Source organism: Mycteria americana, chromosome 11 (genome assembly GCF_035582795.1).
Source record: "Mycteria americana isolate JAX WOST 10 ecotype Jacksonville Zoo and Gardens chromosome 11, USCA_MyAme_1.0, whole genome shotgun sequence".
NCBI lineage: Eukaryota > Metazoa > Chordata > Aves > Ciconiiformes > Ciconiidae > Mycteria > Mycteria americana.
Genome location: NC_134375.1, coordinates 9,541,456 through 9,561,973, shown reverse-complemented (window position 1 = coordinate 9,561,973; position 20,518 = coordinate 9,541,456). Strand labels below are relative to the sequence as shown.

Sequence of the window (20,518 nt, the reverse complement as noted above, 5' to 3'; positions counted from 1 at the left end):
AGCTTAGTGTAGGCACAGAGCAGGGATTTATGGGGCAGAGAACTAGGAACTGAGTGGAATCAGCAGCTAGGATTTGTTTCTCTGAACAAGCAAAAAGAGGAAAGGATGGGAACATCTTTCCCAAAACAACTACCTGAAATCTAGGCTGAATCTGTAGCTCAGGGCTTAACTTTCCTCCCAAGTCCAGATGCCTTGAGAGCCTGCTTTGCCTAGGTTTGTCTCCAGATCTAGTCTAGAGTTAACTTGCTTCTACTCCAAATGTGGGGTAAAATAGCATGAACTAATGTTGGCAGCATTGCTATTATTGTATACAGCAGTAAGCCAAAAGACAGTTTGAGCAGTGTTGAAAATGGGGATCTTTTTTTGATATCCTCTGGCAGCCATGCCTGTACTGAGCAGCTCTAGCTGGGACAAGCAGAAAAAACATGAAAAAGCATGAGTGGGTTTTATCTTCTTGACAAAATTCGCCTTGAGTTTTACCTAAACAAGAAACTATGGTAACTGGGCTGCTGTTTGGGATGAGAATAGTATGGATAGTATTGATAGTATTAGGATTGATATGGGCAGCATATGGGCAAGCATATTACAGAGGAAAACCTGCTCTTCAGCTACCAAATCATGTGGCCTTCTTCGGCCTCTATCTTCTAGAAAATGTCAGAAACATCTCGAAATTTGGTGCTGCTTCTCCTTTCACAAGTCCTCCTTGTCTGTGAGGCTCTTTTGCTTCTCTCTTTAGAATTCTTCCCCCTCGTTTGCTCTTTGTGGAGGCAGAAACAACCATAGCCTTATGGTTTCCTTAGGGCTACAATTCAACTGAATTATCAACGGAAGGGGCAGGTTGCATCTGTATTAAAAGCAATCAGGTGCTTTAGCTGAACCTATTGCTGCTGCTGCATTTATCCAAGGAGTGAAAGGCTTCAGGATTTTCTAGTGGCCATTCTTTGTGCTCATGTGATGCAATACCACAGCTGTATTTCTCAGAGCTGATCAAAACGGTGACATTGCTGTTACGATTCTCCTGCCAGATGCATACCAGCACACTTCAAATGCTAAACCACTGTTGTACCTGCTTGTGCTACTTGCTCAGACTTTACCAAGGAGCCCTCATCCTTTTCTGATCAGCAATTATGTTCTTTGCCAAAGTGATGATTCCTGCTTGGACCCACTCCACCTGCTCCTTTGCTTTCACAGAGAGCCCTTGCACTGTAGAACTGCTGCAGGAATCAAGCATCAGGGGAGAAACAAGTCCTATACAGACAATAACCTGCCACACCTTCAGGGACTGCTCCTGGGGAATTTTTGATCTGCAGTAGAGATGGTATATGGGATCACTAAATCCACAAATTTAAGGACCGCTCCTTCCCTGGGGCTGGGAGTTCAGCGATAACAGTAAAACTGTTATAATTACTGTCTTGGAAAGGCTTTTTGTTCCCTTTCCCCAGTGATCTCCCCAAAAACTTGGTTGTATGCTGGGATCCACAATGTTAATGTCCCCAGAATGGCAGAGAAAACACAACTTGCAACAAGAATTACTTGGGAAAGCAGCATGGTCAACTGCAAAGGGCACATCTACCTGCTTTCTCGCTGAAGACGCTGAAAAGTCCTCACTTGGTCAATGACCTTTGCTCAAATCACTGTATCTGGCTGTTTTACCTCTTGCCCTTTGCCTTACTTAAATCAGGTCATGGATTGGGACTTCCCTTCCAAATGCAATATAAACCCCAAGAGATAGAGTAGCGGGAAGATATTTTTGCATTTGGCAAGATGCATTCACTGAAACCTGTCAAAAAAAGCTTGATTCCGTGCCCCAGAGAGTTGCACACAACGTTCCTGACAGAACCACAGGCAAAATCTCCACCCCAGCATCAGCTCCACTGACTGTCCAAACTTGAAGTGTCTATGGAAGAATGACCGGCGGGAGGGCCAAGCTCCGCTACTCATAACTGCCTTGAACTTAGCAGGGAATTAGCATCTCTGTGTTCATGTTTTAATGACAATAACCTTCCAAACAGACCGCGTTTTGTATTTAAGGACTTTCAAGTGCTACATAGTTCAGCCACAGACACTGGATGGCATGAGCTCTACAATTAATTCTCTAGCATGCAGACTATCTCCTCTTTTACTCTATGCACTTTTTCTTTCTCACCCATTTTCTTACGTAGGCTTTTACAAACACACCTGTCTGTGACACCACCACATGGGGCCAGTGATCACTAGAGGGGAGGAAGGTTTTGCCTACTTACCCTCTTATTAAAGGGTGAAAGTCTTTAAAGGAAAAGAATGGTAATGACATTTAATATGAAAAAGTGCTTTCTGCTTACAAGCAATAGAGATCTGCAGGGCCAGACTCTAATCTCAGCCATCTTCTGTAAAACCCTTTAAAATCTTTGTTGATTGATTAATATTTGAATGAAAGGGATCTCTAACCAATTGTGAAGACACTTCCTAAAGGCTTCTAATATCCTTTACAGAAACCTTTCCAGCTTTCTCATACTCTTGGAATGAGTTTAAGCATGTGAATTTGAAGTAGCAGTAAAACAGATCACCCTTTTAGAAACAGTTGTGGTTTCTTTTCTAATGGGAGAAGAGAGTTGTTTTATGAACCACAATTATAGCTACATTTTCTCAAATGACACGTTGAATATGTGAGCCACAACCTTCCAAAATACTTATCTCCAGAACTTTTTGGCAATGAGGAAAGTATACAAAGGCTATATGACCTATGGCAGGCATTTGAAGGCAGACACTCTTGCAGGCTTCAGTCATATCGTGCTTGGGGATTAACTCTGCGGTGTAGGTATTATTTGACCTACTTTAGAAGGTAAATTAAGTTGTTTCAAATGTCTTCACTAGTTGAAAGAAAAAGAAAATGGAGGAGAGTGGGGAGAAGAAATTGATGAAGAAAATCTGATTTATTCAACTAATTTAAAGAAATGAGGAGGTGGTATCTTCAGCTTCCCCCGGCTTTAATGGGTGCAGTTGCATGCAGGTTTAATTCAGCTCACTCTGCTGGACTTCACAGAAGAACAGTCCTGAACATTTGCTTCTGCCCTTGTGTGCATCAGACTTTCAAGTTGTGCCTCTTTGCTCTGAGCATTAAATAACAGCCTTGTAGGTTAATTGGCACCCTTACTGAGCCTCAGTTCAGCAAGTACTTGTCTGATTTTTAAACATGTTAGAGATGCAGGTAAAGAGTAGAGCTGAATTCTGCATCAGCCTTTGATAAAGAGCTGATGGATTCTTTCAGCAGTTATTCTCAAAGCATATCAGGTACATTTATTAACCTCATGAGTGTTTGTCCCTAAATAAGCATCTCTTTGCCTGCTTGCCCGTCTGTCCTTCACTACAGTATCTAAGCACCTCTGACATGCTGCCACTTTGACAAACCTAGCAGTATCGCTGTATTGGGTTTTGTAAGAAGCTTCTTTTTATTTGGAAACTTACTGGTCTTTTGTGTAAATTAAAGCACTCTGAATTTCCTTGAGGTTACATAAATTACATTGATTCACAATTATAACAAAAGATACATAATATTCCTCTATATTTCTTTTACTATTTTAAATATAACAACAATGGTTGTCCTTTCTTGGTCATTGCTATTTTGGTGTGTGAACTATTTATCCTGAAGCTTCCATTACATAATTATCTCTAGACTTTCACCTTATCCTTCATACACTGTGCTTAGATACCACACTGTGCCTCTCTAAGAGTTGGTGATTTTAATCTTACATAACATACGTGCTTCTCATTTGAAGGAGCAGAGAGAGCCAGGAATATGACATCTTGATTCTATTGGTTGAAAACATGTGCTACGTTGGAGGAAATTCACTCTAATGGTTTAAATTTCACCTTAAGCTTAAGGGCATATGAAGGTCTGAGTAGCATGTTATTGAGACCATTTTTAGGCAGAGAATTCATGTTCTAAGATGTTTATTATGCGCAGCTTTTGTTAGGCTTTTTTTTGTGGATGCTACAGAAGGGTAGGGAACAGGCGGTCATACAGACTGTCCCTGGCTGCAGCCTTGGAGCTAATCAGTGACTGATGACCTGCAGGGAACAGAGGATATAATCACGTAAGTGGCATAATTTGATAGAATATAGGTTCATGAATCCAGTGGTGAGGCAAGGGGACAGCTAAATACTCATTGGAGGGGGAAGTAACTGCTCATCCACTGGATTCTTCTCCTTTTAAAGTAGGGGGATTTGCATCCTCTATGGCCCATCAACCATAGCTAGTGGTTCTATTGCTGTCTAACTATAATATGATTTTGGTATACATTTTGGAATTGGTCTGCGCTAACATAGTCCTTGTGATCTTGTGCGTAGGCCTGGCAGAAGCCCAGACTGACTATGGCTATGCACGAAGAGGATTGCTTACAAAGCTTTTAACGGAGCTGCTTACCCATGAAGCATCCTCTCCAATGCTAGCACTTCAGATGCTGGCACAATTGTATCAGTCCCTAAGCACCTGTGTGTTCCTGCTTCAGTCTGGCCAAACTAAAGGAAAGGTATCACTTGCTTGACACACATAAAGCACGTTTTTTTCCTGACTTTCTACTAAAGACAATTTTTTCCCCATCTTCTTCTTGAAGAAGCACATCCCTTAGGAATAAAACACATTTACAAAGGAATACTGAATAGGTGATCTAAAAAGGATACTGAAGAGGTGACCAGCTTTCTTGATTGTACTAAAGCTGAGGAGCATCAGATAGGTGCTGTATGTCTCAAAAAGCAGTGGAAAGTCAGAGCCTTGGGAGTAATTTACAGGCATGAGACTGCAATTCTAGAGACTTATTAGGAATTGCCATGAGCCTTGGTGTAATTGCACAGAGCACTGGAATCCCCACATTGGCCCCCAATAATTCACTTGAGAGTCAAAGTATGAGCAAGGCCTGCTGTTGGTTAAGTACAATAATCAGACTGAGGTTCTTCTAGTAGGTCTCAAAGACTGTTTTATGTAGAAGGATATAGGAATGTACAGGTAACAGCAACATGGGCTTTTAGCTCATTTCTTATGAATATTCAACATCACAGTGGGATTAGCTGTGGAACTGCAGGTATACTCCTTCTATTCCTCTCTTCTCCCTATCTTCTTTCCTCTCTGGATTTTGAGCATCTTAGCAGAAAGAAGGATTGAGGCTTAGCAAACTGGTAAATGCAAACTATGGACTCTAAGTAGAAAGCAAAAAGAGGAAATGAAATTCTGAAAACACCCAACCTATGCCATCTTCCTGACCTTATCTAAACCCTGATAAAGACTCGTCCCTCCTAAAAGCACTGGAAGTGATACTGTGGTAGACTACGAAATGAGTGTTTGAGGTATCTCTTTCCCATCCCCTTGATGTTTATCACACTGCCATATGCACAGCTGATGCTCTGAAGGTCAAGCTGGGTTAGTGAAGCTATCCTTTAAGACATGTGCCAGAATACTTTAATTCTAACTGACTTTCATCTGATGAAAGTTTAGCCAGTAACTTTGGTGAAATTGCTCTGACTTATAGCTGGTGAGAGTAAAGGCAATGCTATAGGTTGCAGTGTAATGTCGCAGAGGTGGGGCACAGCTGTCCTTTGCTTTCAGCCTGAACAATTGTTTTGTGTTGCTTTGCGCTCTGTAGTGCAACTCTTCAGAGAAAAGGGGGTAGATAGCGACTTTTCAAAAGCAAATGAAAATTGTGTCCGATTCAGGCTATGTGGACTGGGGAAAGATCAGGGGAATTTTGTCCAATTCCACTTATGTCCCATTATTTCTACACTGTACAGAAGTCTAATGATGATCTATATTGTCATACACCCGAATCAGAGTTTAATTATTAATACCAGAGAGCTAAATTTTGGGGATACACAATAACTGCCCTTCAGGGGGCAATATTCCCCGTTCTATTCTGACAATGGTAATTCTAAGTTAAGATATGAACACTTTTGTTATTGGACTTTTTCTCTAAACGTGATTGCTTCTAATTAGAAATTATTGGTTTAAATCTACTCCACATGGTCTTTCCTCTTAAGCATGAAAATTAAACAGTGAATCTTCTCATCTGTCAATTTCTGTAAGCCCCCCTCCTGCCCCGCTTTTCCCCAATCACACACAGTAGTGGAGACTCCCGAATTATTATAATCTTTTATAGCACTCTCACATTCTGTTCTCTGAAATGTAATAAAAGAGTTGTACTTGGCCATTCATCAAAATGTAGCAATTCCATAAGGTATCAGCAGATGCTAAATACCAGTGCTCTGCAGGTGAATGCACCAAAGAGAAGTTCACGGGCTCAAGTCTCACGTATTGCAAGGGTTTAATCCAACACACTTGTACTCTCAAATGGTTGAAATAAACCTCAGGATATGAGCAGGCTGGAGTTCAAAGTAATTTTTATCCCTGTATGGTTGTGGTAGAGCTGTGTTTGATAGGTATTCATATTAGAAAGATGAAATCCATTGAGAGATATTTTAGGCAGAACTGCTTTAGCAGGAAATAAAACATCCATGTCCATACATCATGTACGCATGTGTAAATAGGTTCATGTACATGTACGATTTGCTTTGCTTTACGATTAGACCATACACTGTTTCTCCAAGTATATTATGCCATTGGATGTGTATTACCCATTTACATTTCATCAAAGCTTTTCAGGCATGTCTTTGTCCAAAACGTCCTGACAAATATAGCAAATAATAGCTATATCTCAGCAGCAATGTATGTATATTGCTGTCTGCCTGATGCTCTTCCCCTCCACCCCGGTTATCTTGATAAAGGAGTTGTTCAGGAGCCTAGCCTTCATTTCTCCCCCAACAGCAAAAACTGCATGCACAACAAGCAGCAGACTGAAAAATTATGTTCACGCCTTGACCTTGAGACTTCCTGAACCAGTTTGGATTGGCTCTCCCTTTGAAACAACAGGCTTCCACAGGAAGTTCATAAATGGGCCCAAGTCACAGCAATTGACGTAGTTTTAATATTTTTAACTTGGTTCTTCAAGAACTACCTAAAATGGGCGGCGTTTCATGGACACAAAGAACTGGCCAGCTTTTCCAAGAGCAAACGTCAGTGTGCTGGGTGCAATGCAAACCGTTGAAAGCAGTGTGACTAATGGGCCGTCAGGCCCTGCTAATGCAGCTTCTGCTGAGCACTGCTCTGGGGATGTGGCCGTGCGCGTTGGGAAGCTGCACTGTACTCCACCATGTCCCAGCGTCGGCACCGCTGGGGCTCCTGACACTGTAAGCAGCCAACATGGCCAAAGAGCTAAACCACAGGCCTGTCTCCCAGACCCCTCAGCTTCAGGCACATTGGGATCCACAGCTGAAGCACTGATGCAATCTCTTTCCCCATGTCGTACTCACCTCCCCCTCCCCTGCCAATTCTCTCCTCTCTCAGAAAGACAAAGCACTGCACATCATTCTTGTCTTAGAAATGGTTTGCAAGACTCATTCAGAGGTGTTAAAGAAAAGTTCTTTCACTCCCCAAGTCTGAAATATTGAAAGAGGGATGTGTGAAATGCCCATGGTTTGTTCCATTCACAATGACAGGGGAGAGGACCAGAAAAAATAAATTTTGCAAAGAAACAGGAACATTAAATCCTTAGAAGGAGAATGATGGATGAAAATGGACATGAAAACCTTGCTTTTAAGATGTTTATCTTTTTCACACAGCTCTGACAAAATGCAACTGCATTAAAGACATTCTTTTTCATTCCTTTGCTTTGCACCTTGTTTTCTCATTACCTATTTAACATGAACTTAATGGAAAACACTCTTCTTATTTACATCTCTGCACTCCACTGACTCTATGCTATAATCTGACAACAGATTCAAATTCAAATTCAAAGGTCTTGAGTGCATTGCTCCTATGTAACTATGAAAAGGACATTTTCTTGTTTGCAAATAATCTAATGGAATGGGATGAAAGATTGTTATTAATGTTAGCAATGCATATGATTTCAGACAGAGCTATTTAATTCATTTATAAATCAGCAGCTCTGTCAAAGGGCCGTAATGATAGGCTTTAAAGCAACTTTTAAAATTAATTGTCTATTCTGATTAGTTCATGATTTGGGATTTTCTGGTCTATACTTAACTGATGTACTTTGAAAGATAAATTATATATATATATTGTTGCTTTGAGAAATTGACAGGAAAGGAAAAACGAAGCAGGACCCCTTCCAGCAAATAGGCTCTCTTTTCATTCAGTCAAGAAGTCAGAAACCTTTCTTACTGAAGAACAAAGCAAGCTCTCCCTTCCCCCCCCAAGCCACAAAAATTAGATCCATTGGATAAACCAAATATTTTAAAATGTTCTTTGGTTTGTATCTGTAAACCATAGGATCCAGATCCACTGGACTTGCTAGTATACATTTACAAGGTAAAGAGTTAATTTGGTGTCTTTTTTTTTCACTGATAAAGGCTTATCTTGTATTCTTCCAATCTTTCTTGTAAGCATTTCCTGAGAGGGGGTATAAGCCAAGCAACATGGAGGATCTGCCTACGATACCTAGCAGGGGGGGCCTTGCCTGTTTGGCCAAGGCTAGCAGGTCTTACATAGTAATTTATTACAGTACCTTTCTGTTTCCTGGTCTGTGGTTTGCTGCTTGTTCTCAAAGCCAGTGAAGCTGCTCATATCCACATAGCCATCATTCTCATTAGCAGCAGACAATGCCCTGCTGGGATCTTCAAAAAACTCAGTAAAAGTTCCTGCTCTGGTGGATCTTCGAGGAGGAATTTGTATGTTTTCATAGTCAGAGCTTATAGCAGGAATGTTCTCGTAGTCAGATGTGTCAGCATTGGGAAAAGAAATGGACCTAGGTTTCGTTAATGGGAGTGGCATGAAAGGAGGTCTGGACCGGTCCTCGAAGGACTCCACCCTTGACACACTCCTGCTGAAGGACTTGGGCGTTCCTTTTCTTTTACCATCCTTATAGAAAAGAACAGCTGAGGGAGACTCAGATGCACGGAGCTTCCCCACATGTGATTTTAGTTGAGGTGAGCTACTTAGGCTCCTCCTGTCCAGCTCCATCAGCCTCGGAGGCCCATGATAGCTAGACTCTGATGAGGACCTTGAAGAGGAAACATTAACATCTACATGGACTTTACTTTCAGTTTTCTTCTTGAATTTTAGAGTGAGGAACCTCTTAAAGGAAGATTTCTTTTTCTTGGAATACTTATCAGGTGAGTCATTCTCTATCAAAAGTGAAGGGGAACTTTTAGTGATTGGCTTTTTGGTGATGTAGGCAAGTTCAAAAGGAGGTGGTATATCAACAACTGAGGATGGAGTAGATACGCCACATGATAAAAGATGATTTCTCTGGGAAAAGCTACCTGAGGAACCATTGACACAAGGCAAAGACAAATTGTCTTCTGTCCTTTTTATTCTACCATCATCCAGTACACAGCCATCACTTTCTCTGTAAACAGAGACAGGTATCTCTCTCCCTTCAACAGAATAAGATCGAGGATATAAAATGAAACGTCTTGACTTGGTTGGTAATGCCCTGTTGGCTTCCATTGGTTTTCCTTCTGCTGGAAATAAATTATTGCTTAAATCTTTTGTCCCAGAGCCATTGCAGGAAGATGGTAAATCAGTTTCAGGTCCAGTTTCTTCTGGAACTGTTTCTGGGACATAGCCCGGCATTTTCCCAGAGAGCGACCGTGTTCTAGTGACAATGCTTTTACGATCAATGGGCAGCAAGTTGTTTTCACCATCCATGCCTAATTCATCCCTTTTACTGTGATCAGCTCCTAAATCAGTCTGCCCATCATGAGCAATTTCATTTTCTGCGGGAAGCACATAAGGATCATCTAAGGAATCACTGCTAGTTTCTCTTTCCTCTGATTCTTCAGGCACAATGACCACTTCAGGGACTGCTAGATTTTCATGCAAGACATGTTTGGTCCCACATTCTACATTCATTTCGCCATGCTTACAGACTTCTAACTCTTCCTCAAGTGGGACCTGTTGAGGTGCACTTGGGACACTTTTGCTGAGGCTGTTTGCTTCCACCTCATTGTCTTCAAGTTGCAGCTCATCTGACTTAGAGGTTTCCACAATACTTTCACTATGCTCTTCAACAGTCGCATCTTCCAGCTCTGGCTCCATCCCTGGACTACTAGGTAGACTATCAGAGAGCACACCATCTTCATCCAGAGAGGTCTCATCTGTTTGAAGATTCTCATCTGAATGTTCCATGGGTATTTCCTCACCACATTCATTCTCACAAGGAGCAATTTGACAGCCATCATCCATATTCTCTGCATTCACAGTTTCTTCTTCCCCTTTCCCAGAGTCTTTGCTTGCTTCAGAGGCTACCTCTGATGTCTTCTCCTCACCTCTCCTCTCAGTGATCTGGCAGCCATCACTGGCATTTCCTGTGTTTGTATGATTGTGCTCATCTGGGTCTGCTTCCTCCTCTTCAGCTGCTGCTTGATGGATGGACTCTCCTAAACCATTTTCAGCATTGGGTTCATCTTCACATAGTTCTAAGCCAGGAGCTGTTCCTTCACTGACCTCATTGGGCAGTATGTCAGGGCTTGCACAGTCATCATTTTCTAACTCCCCTTCCATGTTCAAATCAAGCTCTGCATGTGCACTGTGGTCACCGTCATGTGCTAGACACCCATCTCCCTCTTCTAAAATCTCAGGCAGTTCCTCCTCCTCCTGCCCTGCCTTCTCACAACCTGGGATTGATTCATCTGCGGGTAGTGGCATTACAATGGTATCTTTACAGATATCACCCATCAGTTCCTCATCTCTATTCAAAATGTTGTCACTGTCAGTTTTACAATCACTATTGTCCTTCACCAGTTCCAGGTTGTCAGAAGTTTCCTCCTTGTTTTTGGTTTCACTACAATCACCTACAACATCCTCACCTTCATCTACATTCTTGGAAGCATCATTATCCCCATCAGGGGCATCTGAGGACTCCTCACAAAGTGCTTCGGACTGGTCACAGTCTCTGGTTGACTCTTCAGAGTCTGGTTCCATTGGTTCAGCAATATCTGAAGAGTTATGGTGCTCACCTTCGCTGACTTCTTGATTACTGGTATCCTCATCATTAGCAATGTTATCCTCTTCCTTCTCTACCTCTTCTGAAGTTTCCGAGACTTCATTTTCCACAGAGGAATCTAGGGTCTGATCATGCTCATGTTCCAAGTCATTACAGTCTTCGCTGGTCAGCTGAGCTTCAGGAACTACAATGTATTCATTATCTGCCTCAGATTCTGGGCAATCAGCATTGCATTGGTTTCCTTCATACAGCTCTCCATCAAGACATACCAGTTTCCCATTTGAGCATTTATTTAAGTTATTGTTGGTATAAACACTGGATTTGCCCTCAGTGTCAGCTGAGAATTTTGGCTTGGGAGCAATAGGTGGTTTGGGACCCCTAGACATAGAGTTCGGATTATGAAGAATATCAGCCCTTGGCAGTGAAGGAGAAAATTTGGAGACAGCTACTGGAGAAAGATGACCGGTAATCTTTGGTTTCGGTGCTAGTGGTGGCTTTGTGATTTCTGGAGAAAAGAGAGAACAGACATGTTAGTCGTCTTGGTTTCTTATTAAAGCCAGCAGAATATATCCTACAGTAGGCTTTATCTTATACCAGTGACTTCTAATGCAGAAGGAGTCCGGCCAATAAAAGGCTCAGGTCTGAAAAGAGAACTGAAGGAGCAAAGCATATGCACTGTGCTTCCATGTGGCACTGTAGCTACTCCAGGGAACATGGTTTAAGGTGAAAACTGAACTGAACTGAACTAGATGCTGCCCTAGCACACTTGGGGAGAGAAAGACGTACAGCTGCAGAGCCACGGGTATATCATACACAGATACCCACAGATGGGTAACACCTCCCGCACTCAGTACTAATGACATTAGAGACCTTTTGATTCTGTCCCAGAAATCTGTTTGCCCTGAGATTAAGTATGAACACTTTGATTCAATGATGCTGAAGTGTTCCACTGCAATGAAAGAAATGCCTTTCAGCCATAGTAGCTGTTCTTATAACACAGTACAATCACTTTGTAGCAGTGATTTTAATTTCAATATGTAGTTTGCAGAATTTCAGCATTGAACAAAATTAGTTCTACCAACAGATCAAGGTTTAACTCAACCCAGCCAAACTGAAGTGAACACTTGGTGCCCAGACACACAGTCTTCCCATCTGCCATTACCATGGTAACAAAATATGGAGTTACATTTTGTTTGTCAAACAACGTAATCATGAGGGATAAGATGGTTTGCTAAAAGCTTGGCTAATACTTTACATTGATTATGTAGCTGAGCTATAATGCACTGAATGAAATACTTCAACCCAAAACATGAAGAGAGTTACTGGTTTAAACTTCAGTTCAGTTTTCACTGTACAGCTTCTTCAGTCCTTTCTTGGGTCAAAAGGTCCTCCATCCTCCTGTAAAATGCCAGGACCCCTTGCAGGTATAATCTTCTCTGAACATCAAAATATACTTTAAAAAAGTGAATCATCTTGCAAAACAAGGCCAGCCAGGGTCTCTATTTCTAGTGGAAGCACTGACACACGTGTAGGGGAATTCAAGCAGATTGACAATAAGCTAGATTGAAGCTAGATGAATTAAGTCATATATGGCCATTTTACTCCCAGTACAGTTTACATCCCACAGCCATTTCCAGCTGTCTTGGCCCTGAAATTAATATTCTTTAAATAACTAAATGAAATGCTGAAAGGCTGCATAAATAGGCAACAATAGGGATCCTCCCTCATGAGATTTTAGATGAGATGAAATATGTGGTGTGAAGAAGCCAGCGTACCAAATGGTTACAGATGGTAATAAGTAAAGAGAAGGGGCTTGCTCTTACCAATGTTTCCTAGCCATCAACAGGTAATTACATGGTTAATCAATCAGAAATCTCTAATTCTTTTTATAATTTTAATTAACACATATTAGTGGACAAAGGGGAGCTCTTCATTCTAAGGAAAAGCACAGGACAAACTATTTCAGCATGAGAGAGACAGGAACAATTCTTTGTGCAAAATCTTCATGCCCTACACACAGGAAGTAAGGGAACAGCATCTCAAGAGACACCATTTGGGACATGGTTCCTCTGCAAAATCCTATCCTAAATCACGGTATAAGTTTCAGGAAGTGTAGCTAACTGTGCTCTTATATTTTGAGTATTTTGGAATGCAGACTTTTGACATCTGGAAGTGAAGACAATTAAAATTCAGCTGTGCACCATACTGAGAATAAAGTAATATTGAATGCAAACTGCTTAAAAATGATTCTCTGACTGTTCTGATATTTGGTGGCATGGTACTTTTCTTATTGTTATCTCAGTTCAACTGGAGTAATTTGTATTGAACTAATACTGGCATATTTGTTTGGTTACACTCTGGGAGATATAAGAGGCTGTTTCTTCTGATCTTCTTAACCTTGCTGAAATTTCTTCCAATACTCAGAAAGATGCTGACAATTTGGCATTCTGATACAGTCAGAAAACAGTCTTTCTAGAATTATGAGACACCAGAGAGATTTCATCTAAGTTAAAAACTGAGTCATTGATCTCAGCTCAGCCCAGAAAGAGTGAAAAGTCTGTTCTAATCAGGCACCTTATCGCATATACTGATTAAGAATTATTCTGTATCTGGGGTTTTATCCAATCCAGCTTCACATGTGGGAGTCTTAAAACAACTTGTGGAAAAGGAGGGAGAGAGAACTGCATATTTGCCAGTCTCCAGTACTGTAGTGTGTACTCTTGTTTCACAGTATCCACTGCTGCTTTGAGCTGCAGGGCATCTGTCTAATTATTGAAATCACAGAACGGGTAGCTAATCTTTCCCCCCAGATCATTTCAGAACGTTATGTGCCAAACACTTCACCGTCGCTGAAGTACCATTGCTTCTGTTGCAGCCAGCAGCAAGTCTGCAGCAGTTGAAGGCTGCAGAGTGCTGAAAACTGTGGCCAGTTAAAAACAGGGAGGGAACAGAAGTGGGATGAGTATCTTTTAAGCCTGGCTCCCCAGCCAGATCTACCTTTTGGATTTTTAAATCAGTTATTGCAACGACTGAACATCCTAAACTAACCTTCTGGTAGTAAAATGCATGAAAATTTTATTAGCTAAAACTGAGTCCTTACACCTTTCCCCCCGGAAATCAGCAATGGACCCCTTACCACCATAATGAGGCATTTTTAGGACTAAATCCAAGGAAGAAACATCACTTTGGAGGTATTATACCACTTCCTGCAGTGTCTGGCTTTTCCTAGGAATGTCTATCCAAGAGTAGGACACAAATACACCTACTCCATTCCTGGGCTGTGACAAGGCTTCAGCACAGTCTCCGCATTCTCATCCTTGTTCTTGTCAGACAGAGTGTCTGTACTGAAATACTCAGTGATGTGAAAAAGACTGGACAGTAGAGAATGCCAGGATCTCCCAAGCTTTGTCTTACAAATAAATTTGAAATAAAATAAGGAACTAATTTCCTTTATGTAAAATAACCATGCAGACATCCACTTAAAAAAAAATATAGCTTTAACACAGTTACCCACTTTCCCTCCAGTGATAATTTTCTACAGCAAAAGGAATCAAGTAATCTTGAGTTTTTCCTTCTGCTACCTTTGGTAACATTGCTAGTGGAAGAGAACTTACAGCAATGGACCCTGTTCATAGTATGGTAATAATAGGTATTGTGATGTCCTACTCTTACCCACTTGTGCCAGCTACTGGTCACTACTGATTCCTTCCATAGTTTTTTCCTAACTGCTCTGTGTGTTGATCTTGCCTTTCACAAGGCTCCTTAAACAATTCCCCCCCCCCCTTTTTTTTTTTGGGGGGGGGGGGAAGGCGGCAGGAGGAGTACAAGTGTTTGTTTAAAAAAGAACCCAAACAATTACTGAAAAAAAAGCACCACTGTTTGCCTTTTATCACGAAAATTTCATTCTGCTTCAATTTCTGCTTCCTTTGCTGTCTGAGCCACTTGAAAGGTTCTGGCTGTAACTTCTAAATGGACACAAAACAACATTGCACCATAAGGAATGTGTATGTTCACAAATAATTGTGCATGTTTATTTTAGGATGTGTTTTATGTTGGAGGGAGACACACCCACCTTGTGCTTAAAAGGAAACTCTTGGGGAATAGGAATTTCTTTAGCCTGCTCCTCCCCTTATTGTTCGATGCTTCCTTGTACTGACAAGGACCGCTTCCTCTCCTTACCCACCTTCCTTCAGGCAAACCTGCGTTTCAGCATGGTTTCATTCCTGCCATGGCCCATATGAAATTACATTGCTCTCCTTCCCTCCAAGTTTCTAAGCAGTGAACAGTAGCCTAGCAGCTCTCCTGGAATGGCAATCAACCCATACAGCCTTCACTGTTCAAGTGTTTCTTTGAAACAATAAACATTTTGTAGTGGGGTGTTGCCTGAAACACTGCAACTACCCACTTTCAAATGTTCTCCAGATTTAGGAATTAGCCTAGAATTTAATTAAGGCTTATAAAGGACCATATCTACCAACACCACCCCCCCCCCATCAAGCAACTAGTTTTGGGGTGAAGGGACCATATCTACCAACACCACCACCCCCCCATCAAGCAACTAGTTTTGGGGTGAAGACCTAATTAAACACTGAGGTGTCACATTTGCAGGGATATTTGTAGACATGTCCCAGGCCCATGGTCTTTGATGGTGGCCCAAGAAATTACTTAGCTACACGGTGCAGATACTAGTTCCAGCCTTGGCTGGTGCCACAATCCAGTTCAGACATCTCTTAAGATGCTGAAAGTAGCTTTTTCGGACCAACGAACTTTTGTGGACCTGTGTTTTCTTCATGCCTTTGGCATTAATTCAACTCAGACATATGTTAAAATGGGAGAGAAATTGAGGACAGAGGACAGAAATGCACTGCATGGTTCAGGGATCTGCAGAGCTTTTGGATGGAAGTGGCAACGCAGGTGGACGGACCACATTGCATCACTGGGATGAGACTGCACCAAACCTAGAATCCCAGTGGAAACCAATGCACACAAGTCCTGTCTGTCACTGCTTCTGCCCAGGAAGAAGGAATTGAAATCCACAGATGGGAAGTGCCTGAGAAACAGGAGGTAGAGGGAGAATATCCAGACAAGGGCATCAGAAAGTCTCGTTCAGCTCTGATCAAGCAGGAGCTGTGTAATTTTACTCAGCTATATCAGAATAAAGTTAAAACTTGTCTTTTAGAAGGCTTTGGTCTGAAGTCAGCAAAAGGTGGACTATATACCGTAGTATCATCCTTATCTTACTCCTGTAATGAATTGCTTGTTTTTAAAGTAAAGCCCTTATTTCCAGTTAGTGCTGCCTGGCTTCTATCTCCAGCATCTATCTGCAGCATTTGTTATTGTTTCTTCCACTGGGTTAAAGACCCTTTTATTATTCAGTATTTCTCTAGGGAAGACATATACTTCCCTACAGCTATGTCTTGGTACATTCTTCTTTTTGGTAAACTGAACAAATTAACTCATTAAATCTTTGCAGTTGGACAATTTCACCTTTCCTGAAGTCTTTTCTTTTGGATTTTTTCTGCACCTTTTCCAATTTTCCAATAGCCCCTATAAAATACAAGGGGCAGACCTATGGGAAGAATTCCACAGTGGGTACTGATGATGCTGTCTACAGAGTTTGGTACTTTCTTAGGCCCAGTTCTCACTATTCTCCATTAGCTTGTTACTGTATCAGGTTGACTTGCTTGTCCATTATGACCTCTAAATTGTTCCCAAGGCTGTGTTGCCCGTTTGTTGTGTCTAAACTGATAGCTTTATAATATGCATTAAGTGTAATTCGTTTGAATGGATCCAACTTAATGATCCAGCTCTGTTTATATAACTGCCCTGCCTACTTTGTTAATTACCCTTTCACCAATCTTTACATCATAAAGTGAACTTTCTCATCTGATACTTTTCTATTTGCTTTCCTACCAAGGAAAATGTTGGACAGTATCAACATAATCCTGGTCCCAGCACCATGCATACCACCATTTGAAAACGTTACAGAGATAACTACTACAGAGGTTTGCTACTGCCAATTAGCCAGTCCTCAGTCTAATTAACCCAGACTTTCTTTCTGCTCTATAAATGCTTTTCTCTTAAATCAGAATGCGCTACTAAAATACTACACAGACATCAGTGTATGTCTTTACATCTCTACAGTTGCCTTTATCAAGCAAATCTGTAACTTCTTCCAAAGACTGGGATCAAATTCCCCACTTGAAGCAAGCAAAGTCCCACTATTGAGGAAATGAGAATAAGCAACCTTAAGAATAGCAGTAAATATAGGAATTAATTTACATGTCACTTGCCGAAACACTGTTATAGACATAAAAATTATTTGGACCAGGAAGGATAGAAGTTATTTCATGGTAGCATTTCTACTTTATGGACTAGGCAACAACATGAAACAACAAAGAACCTATCCTATACCAGCAGCCATCATGCTCACGGTCCCTCTCACATCAGAGCATGACAGGGCTGTCTAAGAGCTCATACTGTTGACAAAAGCCACGTGTGCCAAGTGCTGCACAAACCCAGAAACTCATGGAAACAGCGTGACTGCACTGTACGGTCATAGGTAGAAGTTTCCACACCTCAGCTACCAAAACACCACCAAGTTCTTACAAAGCAGGACAGAGAGGCAATTCTGTACCTGTGTCTATTTCAGCTTGTCTAATACATGGGTTTATGTTTTGACCATGGTGCTTACTCCTTAGAGAAGAAATTGTTCCGAGAGAATGGTAGACAGAGCTTCCTATCAAAATAACACATGGAGCTTCACTCAAAGTGAAATGGACAGCTCTTCTTTGCAGATAAAGAGCCGGTTTTGGACCTGGCCAGAACGTGGGCACCAACCACTATAGTAATGCTGCCAGGAATGTAAGGCAAGCCAAGCACAGAGTCTCCTAAACTCATTTATTACATTTCCAGTACAGGAAGCTGTAGGTTCCAACCTGTAATTACAATTTTGCCAGCTGTCCAAGTCAGACAGTGAGGGTGTGTTTAAGCTGCCTATGTAGATAAGCCATTTTAATGTCATTCTGAATTAAGTACCCAGCATAAGCTGTGTAACCTGCTTCAATATGTTGGAGATTAAATAGATGAGGTAGCATGATTTACAAGGAAAGTATAATCCCTTTGAGGGGTTCAACTCTTAAAACACCAGTGCTGTCACTGGTAGGACCCCAGGATGTACTGTAAATAACGGAGATGTCATTAATTTTGCAATATTCACTGCAAAAGTAGTTCTCTTTGTTTTACAGCATGTGAATACATCACATTTCACACTGTCAGAAAAGTTTGAAATGACAAAAATGAAATAAGAAATAAAAACAGTTGCACAGGAGTCACTTGAACTGGAAAAGGTATTTAGACTAGGATTTTCTAATGATGGAGCAGTGCAAGTCTTCCTTTCAAATGGGACCTCGGTCCAGATTTAGGTATCAGCTCCCACGTTGACTTGAACAGGAATTAGATACTGAAGTGTCTTCTGAGATTTGGGGCTTTAGGCACTTGAGATCTGAGGTCCTATTCAAAGCCAGCAGGTCACTGGCTCCTAAATGCCTCAGACATTTATGAAAATGGTATTTTAGCTTCTGCATACTGAGTCTGATACTTTTGAAAAACATCTATCCTCTCCTACCAGTGTATGTTCTTCAAATGTGTGATCAAAAGTACTCTGTATATAGCAAGAAGGCTCCACTAGTGTGAAGACAGATCTACAGTGTCAGTAGTAACTATCCCATGGGAATTTTGTCTTCTTACAAATCTTAATTGAAATATTAACAGCTGGGCTGTCAGAGCACATCCCACTCTGCAGAAATAAAATGCTGTTCTGTACAGTTACTAGAATCCATCCTCTATGATTAGATCAATGCATTATGACTCTGGGATATCAGATCAATAGCTTACAAATTTCTCTTACTACGTAACTTTATTGCATCCATCTGTAAATATAATACTACAGTATAACATCCCACAGAGAAACACTGCTGGGGAGGGGGGAAAGCCTAAGACAATACAATCAGAAAAGAATGAATTTCAACACCAAAAAATCTCGATCCTGGAAATTCTCCAGCATTTTCACTGTCTCTAGCAGACTGTACATACAAGTCTTGGTAGGGCTGGGGGGCCTAACTGTGAAAAACCACGTGTGCATGACAATTAAATAATCTTGGTTCTAAACTACTGGCATATATTTCTTTCTAATGTAACTCTAAGTGTTTGTGATGTTTCCAATTTGGCTGTGATTTCACAACAGAAAGTTCACACTGCAGCAGACAGCTTATATTCACCTGTTGTTTCATATATTACTTCCTAGGAGCCAAAGAAGATGTTGGTTAAAATTCTCTGACAGGTACATATGGCAGCTTTTCCTATATCACTTTCAGTAGCGGCTGAAAGAATATATAGTCTGCTTACACCTCTGAACAATCTGGAGTCTAACATCTGTACATTCTTCCTACGGGCAGCACCATTTCAGCACCTGGCAAACAAATCGTACTTAGAGGCTGGAAGGTCTGAGATATGAGGCTGGGAGATGGGGGTCTGTCTCTTACCACAGATTTCCTGTGACCTTGGGTGGATTGGTTCATCTTTCTTGTCATATCAGTTCCACATCTCTGAGGATAATCCATATCTCCTTTCCTGTTTTCCGTCTGTCATTATTTTAACTTCTGTGGGATCAAAGCTGCCATATATGCCTGCACATATGACTCTGCTTACCGGTGCTATGTATTACTGACTGTAACACAAAGATGGCCTATGCTGGTCCCCGAGTTGTGCCAGTTAATAAATGCCCCTCTCCTTCAGATTCAGTAGGAAGTTCTGCTTTGCACTGATGGGAGAGACATTCCTTGCATTGTGTGAATGTACAAAACAAAGGCTGAGAAGGGATATGAGCACTCTATAAATACAACCTGGAGGTAAACACCAGAGGAGGAAAAGAACTATTTTTAAGCAAAAGGACAATGTAATCACAAGAATAAATGGCGGTGAATCTGGTCTGGAAACTAGAAGAACTAGCAATGGTAAGAGGTTCTCAGTTTTGTGAGAGGAATAGCAGGAGAGCTACCTAAAAAGTTTTGGTTTAAGGTATAATTTGATGAATTAATAAAAGGAGTAATATGACCTTGTGTTCTGTAACAACGGGTACTGCTTTTGGTAATGAAAGTAGTCCCATTCAGTCCTACATTCCTGAAAAATAAAGACTTCTAATAAAATGTATGTCTTTACAAATGGATCCATCTGATATTCCTTATGCTGCTCTTCCACTGACAACAGATCAGATTAGAGCCCGTCTGTTTGAAATAATGGAGAGATGAAGAAAGAGAGGTTGGAGCATCACGGCTAAAGCAATTTTTGGCTGGCTCACTTAACTTTCAAATGAGTTTGTCTCCTGGGAGGGAGAGAGTCCGGTCCAGACAGGATCAGAAGATAGAATGGAAATGTCACCACTTTTTGGGTAGGAGAGTGTCTCACTCCCCGCTCCAAGGGGAAAGAGAACCTTTTGCTTTAAACTCAGAGGAGTGGTATGACATACT

At 41.3% G+C, this 20,518-nt stretch overlaps 1 protein-coding gene across 1 annotated transcript in view; it reads right to left on the bottom strand.

Moving 5' to 3' along the window:
• The window catches only part of FGD5 (FYVE, RhoGEF and PH domain containing 5), a 106,553-nt gene extending 95,050 nt beyond the window's left edge, over positions 1-11,503 (bottom strand). The window contains exon 1 of the mRNA XM_075514144.1: positions 8,550-11,503. Within this exon, the coding sequence (XP_075370259.1) occupies positions 8,550-11,377 (2,828 nt within the window). The 5' untranslated portion in view covers positions 11,378-11,503. The remainder of the gene's footprint in view (positions 1-8,549) is intronic.
• Positions 11,504-20,518: the final 9,015 nt, after the last annotated feature.